Source organism: Ascidia mentula, chromosome 6 (genome assembly GCF_947561715.1).
Source record: "Ascidia mentula chromosome 6, kaAscMent1.1, whole genome shotgun sequence".
Classification (NCBI taxonomy): Eukaryota; Metazoa; Chordata; class Ascidiacea; order Phlebobranchia; family Ascidiidae; genus Ascidia; species Ascidia mentula.
This window is the reverse complement of record NC_138571.1, coordinates 16,217,505-16,232,610: the sequence shown is the minus strand read 5'-3', so window position 1 is coordinate 16,232,610 and position 15,106 is coordinate 16,217,505. Positions and strand designations below refer to the sequence as shown.

Genomic DNA, 15,106 nt, shown 5'->3' with positions numbered 1-15,106 from the left:
ACAAGCCAGTCGTAACATCGGAAGGTACAGACTCCGATGATAGGTTTCTCCGCAATTCAAAGGAACACAACATAACAGCAGGCACAAAACTCTAATTAAAGGTTAAATTAGGTGCGAACAAAAGGTTTTTTCTCACTCATTCTACTAACACAATGGTAATTGTTTTTAAATAGCATTCATCAACAATAGGCTTTATGTTGTCATTTGTTTTGAAACCCTAGTCCATGCAAGTCACGATTGTTCTTCCGCAAGGCTTGCAATGCGTCAGATTGTGCAGCGTCTTTTTGACGCAAAACACGTCCCCTTGGTTCACGAAAAGGCAAGATGTATACAAACACGTAGGCCCAGTTAGACGAGATAATGCAAAATCCTGCACCTTGCTGTGTGATAACTGCCAAACAGCAAACTCTTGCCTCGTAGAATGCATGATGTTTTAAATGCGCACCTTGAAACTTCCAAAACAGCTTTTTTACCAATTGGCGTAGAACAGAGATAGCATAACAAACATTAACATAAAAAACAAACCAGTGTTTTTCAAACCCCTCAAAGCGGTTGGTAATCTCAAAACACCCCCTAAATCAGCCAAAAAATGTGATACATTCATTTTTGCAAATAGAATATCAATGCGATCGACAAGGCCGATGAAACAACATCAGTTTCTTATTAATTTGGATTCAAAACGGAAAATATAACTTTAATTCAAGTTGAGATTACTGAATACTGAATTGCCCATTTTTCTAAGCGCCTTCCAATCTCTCTATTATTCTCCAATCCAACGCCTCTTTCGAAAATCTGTAATGAATAATGAAGCAAATAAAATGTACTTGTCAATTAAATCACGAAACACATTGAAATTCATGGCCGGATACCATCGCCGGACAAATTGCTTTTGGCGGCAAAAAACGCCCCAAGACTGATTGGTCGCATTCCTTGGTTCATTCATAAGCGGGCTACGCACTACCACGTGCTTAGTTTCATGTTTGATTTCAGCGTGATAGAGATGAGGTAAGATTCTTCGGCGCCAAAGAGTGCAAATATTTTCAAAATCTAAACCCGAATGCAATTGCATTTTTTCTTGTTTTAGTTTCGTGGTGTTGCTGTTTGCGTTTCTGCTCTCTGGAGTGTTTGCAGGTACGTCAAAGGAACCCTGTGATTGTGATAATGCGCAAGGTAATGATAATTAACACGTGGTCGGAAGTAACCCGTAATGCCGTTGACAAAACTAGCCACCTTATTAAATTTGGTTTGGTGTGTGCTATTTTTTCCCTACAAATTTCGCTAATTTTTCCTTTGGATTCTCGACGGCACTTCATGTCGCTTTCTCTTGGTCATTTCGAACTACGAGAACCATATAACCATATTTTAGCCATAAATTACTAGCACGCGAGTTAACTTCCGACAACTTAGAATGCCACACTGGCTAAAAACGGGTCTAATTGTTTTTTTGTGCCAATGCGTAGAAGCCCCTTCGTACGTCGGTGACGAGCAGTTTTCTGATCGCTCAATGCTGACATCTGACGACTTGTATGGGTTAGACGAAGGTTCCGGTTCGAATGCCGACCCGGAAGGAAGAAGTATTGTGGATTTGGACTATGGAGGTGAGACGGTAGCATGGCAGCCTATTGTGTAATACATAGACAGAGGGGTGAATCATTCCTTCCCACATATGTTATTACACTGAAAAAAATGTTGCAGTGACAGATAAAAGGATTGTCGAAGACAGTGATTCCCAACCTTTTTGTGGTTGCGTACAACTAGGAGGTGAAGCAATTTCAACGTGTACCACCTAGTTGATGGTTACAAAGTAACCTAGGGGATGAAGTAACAAACATTTAGAGATCACTTACGATTTTTTAAATTAGAACCTGGAATGCTGTCGCCACGTGGTACGCGTACCACCGGTCGGGATACACTGGTTTAAGATGTGATCACTATCGCGTGCTGGTCTGGCGCGTACTTTTACGTTTACTCGTCTTGAGGACCAAAATCATAATTTCGTCATAATGAGTTTTGGATAGTAACCATTCCTCATGGTGAAAATACTTCATCCGCCCCTGGTCACAGGTTCCGTTATAGTGGGTCGTTTTGATGTAGCCAGGGCGTAGCAGATTTAGTTGGGAGATTTGCAAATTTTGTTTCCAAATCTTACTGCGTGCACCTTTTAACTATTCCATTCATACAAAGCTAATCGTTCTCTAATAAAATGTCAATATTATAAAAATGTTATCCCTAATATCTCTATAAACACGTCTTGCAGAATGCATTCTCCAGCAAAAACAAATTGACGTTGTGTTTCTGATCGACATGGGGGAACAAGTCGGACCAGACAGCTCAGATTTTTTCAAGGAGTATATTATGTCTGTTCTGCGACTGTTCGATATTGAAGACCTCAATACACGGGTAATGTACATGCTCCTAGTCCTGCCATTGTTGTGACCGTAAGTCGAATCGACCATGGAATTCTTACCAGATTATTTAGTTCTCGTTTTATTGCGCACGGAGTTAGTTACAAACGTGCTTATTTTGTTGAAATGCAGATCATTGGGTATGGGACGTAATGTATAGCTTTTTTAGACGTTTATGTGTCCAAAACGAAATTAGCACTGTGCGCATCCGAAAAAGGTAGATATCCAAACAGATTTATGAATACATTTCAAAGTCGTGGGAAGTTAAATAATCATGGTTTCAATTAATTTTTGTTTATTTTTTAGGTCCAGAACGAGGAGTACCCAGTATTATATAATAGTGTATTATAACTTCCAGGTTGCTTTGGTTTCTTACGGATCGTCAGATCCAAACGGAATGGTGATTCTAGAACTCGCCGACGGCAATAGCCACCTGACAATCCAGTTCAAGTTGCAAAATCTAAAGAAAGGTTATTACCCGTTCCGATTGCCCAACGGCTTGCGGAAGGCTGGAGAAATTTTCACGAACAGCCCAAGCAATTCGCCAAAGGTAAACTTTACATCTAGTGCTGGGTGCAGTATAGCACCGGTGGAGAAGGTAGCTGTGGTTCCCTACTAGGTGGTGCGCGAAAGCTCTTCTGATGGAACTTTAAAAAGATTTAACGAATATGTTTGGTGCAGACAATTTAAAAGTTTAAAAATAAGTAAAACTAAACGTTGTTGTGTGCGGTGGTGTATAAATCGTAAGCACAATGTTTCTCTTTAGTAACGTGGTTCGCAAGAAGATTTCGACAGAATCGTTGGGTGGGGAAAGGTTAAAGTTAAAAATAATCAGAAAACAAACTTAGAAACGTTATGGGTCATTGTTTCAATGCTCAATGTTAAAATAGTTTGAAATCGTTTTGAAAGGTATCTCCCATAGCACGCATTTTCTCATAAAAAGGACGCGATGGAATGTCTGGGATGCGATAAAACCCTAAACCCGCTGATGTAGGAACCATAGCAGTTCTTTTTTTGTGTTTGTGTTCCAAAGGTTGTAATCATCATCACGTGCACACCGTTGCTGAACGACCAAGAGCTTGGAGAGGTTCTGACCGCTGGCACCGATTTGGGAAACGACGTGACAATTTACTTGGTTGCTGTTGGCACTGCCTCATCCGATACCGTGCTTGCGAAACTAGCTTTTCGGCACAATTCGTTCCACGCCTATTATAAGACTGCCCACGATTACGGGATTGTCGATCTTTCGGATGCTATCAAGGACAGCCTCAAGAAGTTGTAAGTTTGCAACAATTTTAATGGAACTGGAATGTTTGATAAAAAACCCGTCTCCAGCACGTGCTTAAACGTTTGAGGCCTTCGCTCCTTAAGGATGGGTAAGCACGTGCACCATCACTACTCTATCAGGTTTTGACATAACTTCCCCATCCTTATTATGTCAGATATGAATAATTCCACGACAAAACTGAACAGAAAAACCATCGTTTTGTTTCAGATACCAGTGTGATCAATGTATCCCCAATCCTTGTACCAAGATGGAAAGATGCACCGTCGTCTCCGGAGCAAGAAAATGTGTGTGCAACCTGGGATATATGGACGGCCGCTGTAGCGACACCGGTAAGAAAATCCCAGAAGTCTAGTAAGGTTTATGGCACACGGAATTAACCAACTATTATCCCAAGATCCTTGTAGAGCTGCCCCCTGTCCGTCTGGTACGAAATGTCTTCGGGAAGGATTTGGTTTCACGTGCGTGCCTTTCGATGAAGATCAGTGCTTGGGATTTGTGTGCTCAAACGGGGGAAGATGCTTTCTACAACCAGGCAAGTATCGCGTTTGTAAAAAAAATAGCACTAATTTGATATTGTTATATTATAAAGGCTAACGTCAAAAGTGACAACAGTTTTTTTTCATTCTCTGTTGGCGCAACTCCAGATCGAAATTCAAAAAGTTTGTTGTCCTGAAATGGAACACGTTTTTCGAACACAATTTCTGGCAAGCCCGGGTCAAGTAGGCTAAGTTTAGTTCCGATTGACGTAACTCTTCACGTTTCAGGCGGGCCCACGTGCCAATGTCTCACTGGTTACGTCGGTGACTCCTGCCAAGCCAGATGTCCACTCTGTCCGTCCAACAAGTTCTGCGTCTACGAAAACCAGAGGGCGATTTGCAAATGTCAGTCCGGCACTGGTCCCAATTGCACCCCGGTGCCAAGTCCATGTAGCGTGGTAAGGTGTATCAACGGTGGCCAGTGTGTGATCAGTAGCATCGGGTTCGCCCACTGCCAATGCCCCAGTGGATACCTTGGCACGGTATGCGAAATTTCTCCCTGTAGGAACCATCCATGCAGGTGAATAACTGGAAAAGATTACCATTATGTTTTCAGGCTTATCAGGTCTAACGCTCTACCGACTGAGCTACGGGAGCTCGGTTTTGCGGGTATTTTGTGGTAAAGATCACTGGTGCGCAAGAGAACAACCTTGTTTCATGCAATCGCATGATTTGCAAACATTGCCGCGTAGTACCAGTTAGGATATATAGATATTTTGTGCAAGTGTTGCCAAACGTATAATTACGCCAGATAACAAACAGTTATTTTCAATAACTAGGAATGTTGTTATCGGATTTCTGATTCCAGAAATGGCGGAACGTGCGTCGTGTCCAGTTCTCGCCGGCCGTACTGCGTGTGCGCCCAGAATTTTGAAGGCATCCATTGCGATCATACACCGGGATGCATTACGAAAGTGTGCAGGTACAAAACATACACAAAAGTTCCATTGACTCAACTTTGTTGATCAAAGCAGTTGTTTTACGCGCATTTCAACAATAATGAAGGTAAAACAGAAAAAGTAAAATGGTTTGGGACACTGACATATTAACAAAGAAAAAAGGAATGATAAGGGCACTAATAATCACGCTTAGGTTTTACAATTGTGTCTCTGCTTTTATCGGTTGTATTTTGCAGAAACGGCGGTCACTGCATTGTTCAGAACGGGGTCGCAGTGTGCGAATGCCTCCCGATGTATTTTGGTACAGATTGCGGGGAATCGAGATGCGATAGACGACACTTCAGGTACTGTTATACAATAGAACGTAGTGCTACTTTGAAAGTACATTGGTTGCAGATTTACGAGGAAACACGTATATAGCGTTCCTATAATTTAGGTTTTAGAGACTTTGTATAGCAAGGTGTAGATTGTTTTGCTTCCTAACTTTAGTTATGACAAAAAAATAGAATAAAATTCTACTTTTTCATTTTGAAGATGTTACAACGGAGGCGTGTGCGAGTTGACCAACGGCAACCTGCCCACGCGGTGTCGCTGCCCCCCGCAGTGGAACGGTGTCACGTGCCAGATACCGACCTGCTTCGGGTGGTGTCAAAATGGGGGCGCATGTCGAATCGATGCCGGCCGTCCCTTGTGCAGCTGCTACAACGGCTTCACAGGCGACCGATGCCAATACAGACCTACAACGACTACACTGCCACCTCCTAACCCTTGCGTCGCATATGTCTGCTTCAATGGCGGTGTATGCGTTATTGTCGGTTTGCTACAGTAAGTCCTTGGAAAAGTAAGGTTAAAGTTATCAACACCTTTCGCTACCGAACGCCGTGCAAGCTGTACTACTTCCTAAGGATCAATACAAAAAAGCTCTTCTGGGCATATAAATTTATTTGCCTGAAGAGCTTTTTAATATTGAGAAAATGCCTGCCAGCAACAGTAATGAATTGTTTATAACTTGGCTTTTGAAAGACATTCTACGTCATTTCAGACAACCATCGTGCAACTGCCCCTCACATTACACCGGCCTCCGCTGTGAGACACCAGTGTGCGTTCCACCTTGTTTGAATGGCGGGACATGCGTCAAATCTCCCACTGGGTAAATTTGTTTCACTGCTTTGCTTTTGGGGAAAAAATTGGGTTTACAGGATTCGCAGCCCAGGTATTAATCAGAAACCTTTTTTTCTGACAGTCTGAGCGATATCTTAAATCAAGCTCCAGGTGAGGTTTGAACTCACGACCCTAGGCTTACTAGGCCCAACGCTTGTACCCCGACTTGAGCTACGGGCCTAGCGGTTCTGTGGGGTTTGGAGCAAATGATTTTTGTTCAAGCCTAGAAAAAACACTCAAACCAACCTCCATTCAGGGAAGTGCGACGAGCAAGGGCTGAACTCTGTTCCTCTTTATAGGGGCAACGTTTGCAAATGCCCGTTTGGCCTCCACGGTCGCCGGTGTGAGTTCAACCCTTGCTCGATCGGGTACTGCTTGAATGGTGGAACCTGTATCACTCGGCACTTGGCAGACACGTAAGTTTCTACCGTTTCAACCGCTTAGAAATTTACGACTAACTACCCAATCGAATTTAACTTGTTTACCTTTCTGGGACAAACGTTATAATCCTCGCATACTTGGCGTTTACTTAGGTTGGGCCAGGGCAGGTCTTTTTTGGCACATTTGGTGGCAGATCGAATAAATGGCTTGGAAACAAAGGGACACCAAGCATTAAACACAGTGGACTCGCGGTTTACCAAATAGCCAAAACCGGTAAAGAGTCCTGAACTTTGCTTTAGAAAATTGTGCTGTTTTGGGGTGAAGTAAGGGCATGTACACCCTGGGCCCTGCATTTATCTCCTGTCACCGCATAACCCATGACCATCCCAGCTTATGGGGAAAGTGCATATAGTGTGAAAACCCGAAACTGGATTATTTTTTTTTTGGCAGCGTTGTTCCTGAATGCATATGTCCATCACCCTTCACAGGCACTAGATGTGGTAAGTTTAAATAAATGTATACTGAAATGAAAAGTAGCAACCGTCTGCATCCTATAGCTGGAAAATACGTTTCAATGGAATCTGAGCAAACAACAGTTTGTCGTTTTTTTTCCCACTTTAAAATACTTTTTACAAACGACAGAATCCTGTTAATATGTAAATCTATTACCCAGGGTGTCCGGACTTTTAAAAATTAGTCCCCGTACTGCTAGTCCTCGCGACTGACGACACCAAAGGAGAACAGACTGATTTGCGTCTTAACCACCTACCTTGCACGTAATACCCATGAAGTGATAGCAATTTGTTGTTTTCTAACTGCAGAAAGCAGTTCCGATGATCCCAACTTCCCATGCAAGCCAAATCCTTGCCAAGCTCCTTGTGTTTGTTTGCCTTCAAGCAAACACGATCAAGGCTTCGTCTGCGAAAGCAATCAGGGTCTTCTGGGAAAACACTGTGATATTCGTAAGTAATCTGCATGTTTTCTCTAAAAAACTATTGTATCTGGTATTTTGTCAGCTGTGGCAACGTTTTGATAAATGTATGTTACTGAACATTCGTGAAACACTATGTGCAAAAAACTAAAATGACGTATTTGCAAGTCCAATTGCAATGTATGTGTTTACCATTTCCTTTACAAACTCCCACTTTTCGTTCCAGCTAAGCCGAATTTGATATGTCGTCACAACAGCATTTCCGTCTCTGTTTCTCACGATCTTTTCAAGGAGTTTGGCGGAGATCGGGTGATGGACGCGTTTTTTTATTTGGGTCCGGACGAAAATTACAAAGCCCCGGAAAAATGCAAGGCCACAGGTATAGTAATTTTTGCAAACTTAACAGTGAGCCATACAAAAATTTCCGAAAAAAGCAAGACTTAATGCCAGCGTTAATCGCATAGCATGGGGGTGATTAAATATCAACGTTGATTGTAAACCGGAAGCATACGTTTTTAAGCAGCCCCCTCAAGTGTATACCGTGCTTTCTGCTATTTAATCACCTGCGTTTATATTTGCCCGGATGCAAATACCTACTGTTGATAATTTCAGTCGCTGGAGGCGCAACTCTTATGCACACTCTGTCCATTTCGGGCCCCTTTGATGACTGCGGCACCACCTCGCAGAGCAACCCTTCCGGTGACGTCATAGTGCGTAACCGCATTTGGTTCAACATTGGTCCGGGGGTTTCCCAGGGTCTGTACGACATGCCCATACCCGTGCTGCAATTCGAATGCATTTACGGCACGGACTACACTGTGAGCACGTCTATCAAACCAGTGTAAGTATTGTTACACATTTCATAATATGCATTCGGTTGCCCGCTTTTGTTGGCGCTTAGTCGCAACTCAGTCCAGTCAGTTAGTTCACAGCACTAATGATGAGCACAGCAGTGTTCAAAACGTTTTCCCATAATAATAACCATGTTAGATTTGGCCTTGCGTTACCCACTCACAACGTTTTGGCACCTAAGCCTGTAATATTTTTTTTATTTAGATTAAAATATCCCAATATAACGGCCAACCGCATTTTACCTATTCCTTTACTTTTACAGTGTAGACAAACTAGATAAGTCGTTGTCGGCGGCGTACGCCAAACGTTTCTCGGGCAATTTCACTCTGTGTAAGGAAGTGGTCACATGCCTGGATACCTGTCCTCCAAACATGGTCGTACAACCTGGAAACAACTACACTGTCGGACAATATATCGGGATTGTCGTCTCACCTGACCAATCCACAGCGGTATGGGTGTGACGTTGTGGTTTTGAAAGCACTCGAATATAGGCTATCCAGACTTTCCATCGTTTATCAATTTCCAGTTTACGGCGATTGACCGGGGCCAATAATGACCCACCAGGGTTGTGGGCCGACTCCCGTAAGTGCCGTGAACTGGAGCAATATAGTCTCTGGTATGACGTAACGAATATTCGGATTTGGTCCAACACCCGATTCGCATCGGAGTAATTTTTTTTGTAACATCACCATCAACTTGTCATTACCTAGTCGATTGCCGTAATTAAAATATTCAATGAAGAGTCTCGTCTATTTTTGGACTCGTCACAATACTGGGCAAGGCTGTTTCAACTTGTATGTACTACTTGTATATAATGCTGTGCTTATTGAGAGCTGCAGATAGGTCTCATCAGTGTAGTTGTTGAATGTGTGCTAGCTTTTTACTAGCGGGCACACAGATTTCCACCTTGTGGTGCCTTATGTTGCGCATAAATTCCACGAAATGCTCTTAAGAAACATTACTTTATTCTTGACCACAGCTTCCTGGACAAAGGCTGTCTGTCCATCGCCTGTTCATGTCTTGCGCCGACGGCTTGATGTCAGTTCCAGTTGTCAACGTGATAGATAACGGCTGTCCTCCCAACGTTCTCCCGACCACCGTAAAACAACACACCTCGTCCATTTGTATCTACTTCCAAATCCCCAGGGTTGAAGGCTGCGAAGTTGTGTTCTTCCACGCCCACATGCTTGTATGCGACGAAACGTCTTTGGAGGTGAGTTGCCTCACGTGGAAGGGAAGATCTTTCAGGCGTCAAATTGATTTTGGCACTTGGGTCGTCATTTATTTGCACGAGAAATTAATTGTGTGATATATTGATACAAAAAAGCTGTATAGATAATATGCCTGGCAGCACCAGCATTTAATTAAATGATATATCGGTGTAAGTATTTGGATATTTTAACGTGAAATTGTTACGAGCTGCAGACAATTGTGTGGGGTGAATGTGGCACTGGGCTATCTTATGACTGTCTACAGCTCTGATTATTACGGCTCTTTTGCACGTATATAACGTGAAATTGTATTTGCAGTATTGTTCGAACACGGGATTACGAAGCAAGTGTCCGAATCCAACTAATAGAAAACGTCGCGAGGCGATTGACCTCGACCAAGAAGACGTGGTCGGGCCGATATTTCTTAACGATCCTCCCGCCGATCAAATTGACTTTCTCCGGATTCCGGAACTTCCATTTGAATTTGAAATCCATTCGAATAAAGGTCGGTGTGCAATATTTTTCCTAGAATCGGTGTTTTAGTGAAAGTAGCATGGAGCCTTCCAAATGCAGAAATTGTTTTGCGCCCACCTTTAATGTTCACTGTTTCACAGACACCAAAGACGACCTCCAAACACTCATTACAACAAAGAGAAGCGATTTAAAGTCGCGAGACCTGTTCATCATCCTCGGTTCATTAGCATTAGTTGTCGTTACGTTGAGCGCTTTTGTTTCTATAAGGTTTTACCATTCCTATCGTAGGAATGGGCGACCTTAGCCGCCTTATGCTAAGACCCGATTTCGCAAAACCGCATCATGTTCGGTTGATTTCATTGCTTTTTGCACGTGTGCATCTACTGTCATTTGCATGCGTGCAGCGCGTTTTACGAAAAGGGAATAAAGTTGAAATAGGCAATTCGACTGATGTCTTGCGGACAGTGCTTCTTGCCGGTACGCAGTTCAACAGCGGGCATCACCAAAGTGGACGGAATCTAACCCCTGATGTTGCACTGTCTTAAAACGTGCGACAGCAATTAGCCGATAGAAAAGTTTCAGTTGGTCTATTTTATTTAAGTAGTGAAAAATTGCCTACATACAGGCATTATCAGTTCTTGCAAATGAAATGCATTAAAACACTCTTAAAACCTACAAAACTTTATTTTAAAAAATATACCAACTGAAGGTAATTTGAATCGCTTTGTTTCAAACAATAGTTATGATAAACTTTCGAAACTTCACGTTCACGTAATGGTTTTTCTTTCCTGTAACTTCAATCGCTCGTGCTCAGCACCCAGCTTCACAAGAACCCTAGAGGTTGCTCAAAAATTTTGCTGGTCGGTAATGGGAAAAAGTTCTCGGTTAAAAGAGTTTGAAAAACCATTCACTACAATTGAGCCATGAGCTGTTCACTGAAATAACGGCCAATACGAATTTGGGACACCAACAAGTAATAGAGGACCAATTATTTCCAGTACAAAGTAACTGTTGGCTTACATTCTATATTCCACCTTTTTTTCGTATCATCATGGCTGCCGAATTCCATTGTATCGAATAATTTTAAGAATAAAAATCTGTCTCACAATGCAGTTCCCATCTATGAACGGTTCAGCACTTTAAATTTTTGTGACCTTTTAATTTTTAAAATAACGAGAAGTTTAAACAGTGATCATATCTCAATTTTGCCCCAAACCGACCAATCGGGATATCTGCCAGCAGCTCGCAAACCATCAACTTCAACAAGATCATTCACACTCCTCTCAAGAACTGTGGGAGGCCGTGCCATACAAAGTGGGTATGAATTTATTGGGCAGCACATGAAAGTCAAAGCACAAAGATTATCACAGCATGGGCAGCGTTTGTAGCGAAAACTAAAGGATCACATCGCAATGTTAAGTACTGTTACGTCACGTGCCTCTGTCGTCATCATGATGACGTCATCTGTCGGTGCGTTCCTGGCAGTCGCCGTTAGGTCGAGGACGCTTATTCCTATAATATCCACAAATCGGTGTTAAGGATTGGTAAAAGTGGAGGCAATTATAACATAGACGACAACGTCGCAAAATCTTTGCTAAGTTTTTGACAGCAGGATGTCACCACTATGACCGGTCTATATTTCTTATGAGGTATGACTTACGGCAGTGAAGAGATGGAATCGACCGATCGCTTGCGTCCATTTATTGCGTTGTCCACGGTCTCTTCTTCGTCGGAGGAACTAGAGGAAGAATCACTCGAAGATGAAGAGGAGTCGCTCGAGGAGTCAGACTCTATACACGTGGCTGTAGAAATGTCTTCCGATAGGGCAGCCACTTCGGGGCGCTCTTTTCGCAAAATCCTAAAGAAAAAAAAGTTTTCTTTCAGGTTTTTCATTCATGGAACTTATTGAAAATTTACTTGCACTGGTAATTTTTAATGACATACATACTTCATTTTGCCGGAAGTTTTATCAGATTTGGAAATTTTTTACGAAATGAAAGGATCCCAAATTGGTTAAAATCATTACCAAATCGCAATTTAGTTGCAATGCATTGCAATCACTACTAGATGATTTTTTTTTCTCTAGCAAGTAAAGAAACACTACATTAAAAACCAGGATAGGAAATTTATACCAAAAAAACACACAAACCTTATCCACTTGTGCGACAACTTGGGTCTCCCCTTGACAGTCTTGGTCCAAACAGTTTTAAAGTTTGCAACCGACGCGAAGTTTTGTGTGACAGCAATCGTGGTGTCCAGGTTCAGCACGAGATGCCACCAACCGCCAGGAATAAAAACAGTCTCACCTGAATATAACGTTTGTTGTTTTTATGTCAAAATTTGTGCTCACTTCACAAGAGGAACAGTACTAGCATAATACACAGATCTACATGTCTTGAATTAAATAACATATATTTTATTGAAAATGTAATGTTTTGTCAAAGACGTTACAACTGCAATTGTCAACAAAGTGAAATTGATGGTTGGCCACAATTTCTGAGTTACCTGGTTAATACTGAACTTTTAAATCAAAACAATTTGATTCTTTGACAGTATAAAAGCAGTTCTATTCATTTAAAGATGGTAATCAACAACTACAAAATGAGGGATTAGAATACCAGGTTTCTGTAGTATCTCCAGGGGTTTGTATTCTGCAGGCCAATCCTTCCTTTGTGTTCGTGGATAAATTAAGTGAAACCAAGTGATTGCTTCTCCTTGTTGTAGTGGTGATTCACTTTTCTTTACCTGTGAAACAAAACTATGCATAAAAACCTAAGCGTAAGCACTGAAAACCCAGACAAATCTATTCATATAATTTTGGCCAAACACTTTTATTATTGGTTATGGTTGGTATGTTTCAACATTTGATTGTTATCTTCAAACACATGGCAGTATGTAATGTGCATTGCATGCTTTCATGATAATCATAGTCATTTACATATCAGTGGTCATCCATGTATTTCGTTTCCTCAACTACATTAGCTTCTAATTGAAAATAAATGAACTTCTACCTTTATCAGATCCTTCGGAGTGTAATTTGGAAAGAGGCACCATCTTTTGTGTCCCTTCACCAATGCATTCCATGCACTTGTTCCCAAAGGATCGATGTGAATTCCAGTCCCAGACAGTCTTGGCCCCATGACGAACCATCTATATGGTGGTCTTCTTTTTTCACCAGCATACCTTAGCATAAAAATGTTTTTTAAAGTTATTTGGCTGCAAATAACTATAAACAAACCACATAAAATCATTGCTATTTTGCACTTGAATAATAAATACGCAAAAATAAAATGACATGGCCATTGATAAACTATGGGTTAAGTCAGACAGGTATCCATGTTTAAGGAGATTCCCTCACAGAAAATTATTGTCTGTCTTTAGATTGCACAGGGGTGTGATGGTTGTGACAGGTTGCATAAACAGTTTTTGCTCATTTCCTAATGACAGATAAAAAGAATGACTTAAAATCAATACTGTAATTTAAGGAAGTGAACACAATGACCAAACAAGAACACTAAAAGTAAAAACCACCTGAATAAATCATCTTTAAAATATGATGGTATTTCAAAGTCCTCTAAAAGTTGCTTCCGCTTGTTGTGTTCGCCGTAGTTGCTATCAAAAATATAGAGAGGACTGTCGTCTTCTGTGTTCTTTAAATAGTCGATGTAATATTTCATCTTCATCTTGACGGAGTAGCCATCATTGTCCTCGCCGCATTTGAATTTCTGGTTCCTATACTTTTTCTTTAACCGCTCAAGGGTCCATTTATAATTAGCCTGCCAATCATTCTGTGTGTTCAATAGAACAACTGGCTTGGCAGGCCTTTCGTATCTGGATTTACAAAGGCAGTAATTTTACTCTGAAGCCATGCTGTGACATGTAAGGCAATTAAGCACAAATACAGTTGAAAACAGGCTCGGTATGACAACTAACAAAAGACAAAGGTTTATGCATTTCTTACCGTAAAAGAATTCAACTTTGCTATGCTAAATTGTCCAGTTAACAACCTAATCTGTAAACAAGATTGTTAGACTCTTTACAAGCCTATTTGTCTAATATTGGTAAAAGTATTGGAAAAATACGTCGACGGCTTTTGTCACAAAATACTTACTTTTCGACAAATTCTTCATGGGATAACTTTAAATAGTCTACCCGTTCGACATTATCCTTGACAGAACCTGACGAGAGGTCAAACCATTTGTTGTAGGCGGTCCCTTGCCAACCCTCCTCGCCCTTCAGTTCTGGGCGTGCGGCTTTTTTAGCTATTCTTATTCGTTTCCGGGATTTGTGCGAGGACATCTTGCACACAGCAAACAGCCGTAAACACTATAGGTAAGTACCCCCACACTTCAATGTTGGATTCGTCGTTTATTTTAAAGAATTTTACCGCAATATCTGTCAGTTTTGCTTGATTTTCAAGCGAACAACGTCAAGATTAACAACAAACAAAAAAATCTTCAAGCGCGAACGTGACTTCCGAATGTCGGATGATGGCGGTGCGGCCCCCTTGTATTTTATTAATATGATGTTTGTGTATTCAAAAATCGTCAACGAAAACAATACAAACAAACAATATTTATGAAACTTAACAATGGTTGGCTAAGATAACACCAGTAGGTTTAGTCTCTAGCTGCAAATTTATTATTAACAGGGCGAAAACTGTTTCCAAGCAGAATCAATAGTTTTGTTACAAAAATTAGTTACATCCATATCAAAAGCGGGTGCAAGAACTGGTTGGTGTTTTCAAAGTGGTGTGGACCAAGAAAGGTCAAGAATAGCTTGGAACAGCAACTATACCGCAAAGAAAACAAAGTTTGTAGTAATATACAAATATGTGCAAGATGTATCGGTTTTGTGGCGACAAAAATTATCGTCCTTTCTAACACTCGGATTCCTGTGGAATCACAACCTGGGAATAACCCTCCCTGCACACAAACTCCCTCATCAGATTTTCAACGTTTGAATTTC

The 15,106-nt window shown here is 41.4% G+C and overlaps 2 protein-coding genes across 2 annotated transcripts; one reads left to right on the top strand and one right to left on the bottom strand.

Annotated features, from left to right (window-relative positions):
• The first annotated feature begins 1,000 nt into the window (after nucleotides 1-1,000).
• On the top strand, nucleotides 1,001-10,442 carry LOC145907304 (uncharacterized). Its single transcript, XM_082994730.1, has 22 exons — nucleotides 1,001-1,005; nucleotides 1,085-1,170; nucleotides 1,461-1,598; nucleotides 2,258-2,400; nucleotides 2,764-2,955; nucleotides 3,439-3,683; nucleotides 3,901-4,022; nucleotides 4,088-4,225; nucleotides 4,458-4,749; nucleotides 5,038-5,151; nucleotides 5,365-5,472; nucleotides 5,663-5,953; nucleotides 6,171-6,278; nucleotides 6,589-6,705; nucleotides 7,121-7,170; nucleotides 7,492-7,632; nucleotides 7,828-7,980; nucleotides 8,214-8,442; nucleotides 8,716-8,902; nucleotides 9,433-9,666; nucleotides 9,983-10,175; nucleotides 10,279-10,442. Exons 1-22 carry the CDS (start codon nucleotides 1,001-1,003, stop codon nucleotides 10,440-10,442), a joined length of 3,450 nt encoding a protein of 1,149 aa, XP_082850856.1.
• A 1,006-nt stretch (nucleotides 10,443-11,448) lies between these two features.
• On the bottom strand, nucleotides 11,449-14,609 carry LOC145905405 (bifunctional arginine demethylase and lysyl-hydroxylase JMJD6-like). Its single transcript, XM_082992593.1, has 7 exons — nucleotides 14,250-14,609; nucleotides 13,670-13,969; nucleotides 13,150-13,321; nucleotides 12,757-12,883; nucleotides 12,288-12,444; nucleotides 11,799-11,996; nucleotides 11,449-11,650 (listed from the first exon to the last, which is right to left on the bottom strand). The coding sequence occupies exons 1-7, from the start codon at nucleotides 14,435-14,437 to the stop codon at nucleotides 11,599-11,601; spliced, it is 1,194 nt and encodes a 397-aa protein (XP_082848719.1). The 5' UTR covers nucleotides 14,438-14,609; the 3' UTR covers nucleotides 11,449-11,598.
• Nucleotides 14,610-15,106: the final 497 nt, after the last annotated feature.

Bases quoted from the DNA above. Each gene is read 5' to 3' on its own strand.
- LOC145907304 (XM_082994730.1), top strand. The intron at 4,750-5,037 runs GTGAATAACTGG...TTCTGATTCCAG, and splicing joins TGTAGGAACCATCCATGCAG to AAATGGCGGAACGTGCGTCG. The intron at 10,176-10,278 runs GTGCAATATTTT...ACTGTTTCACAG, and splicing joins CCATTCGAATAAAGGTCGGT to ACACCAAAGACGACCTCCAA.
- LOC145905405 (XM_082992593.1), bottom strand. From the start codon at position 14,437: ATGTCCTCGCACAAATCCCGGAAACGAATAAGAATAGCTAAAAAAGCC. The intron at 12,445-12,756 runs GTATTCTAATCC...CGTTATATTCAG, and splicing joins GGAGATACTACAGAAACCTG to GTGAGACTGTTTTTATTCCT. The intron at 11,997-12,287 runs GTTTGTGTGTTT...TTTTTTCTTTAG, and splicing joins TTGTCGCACAAGTGGATAAG to GATTTTGCGAAAAGAGCGCC.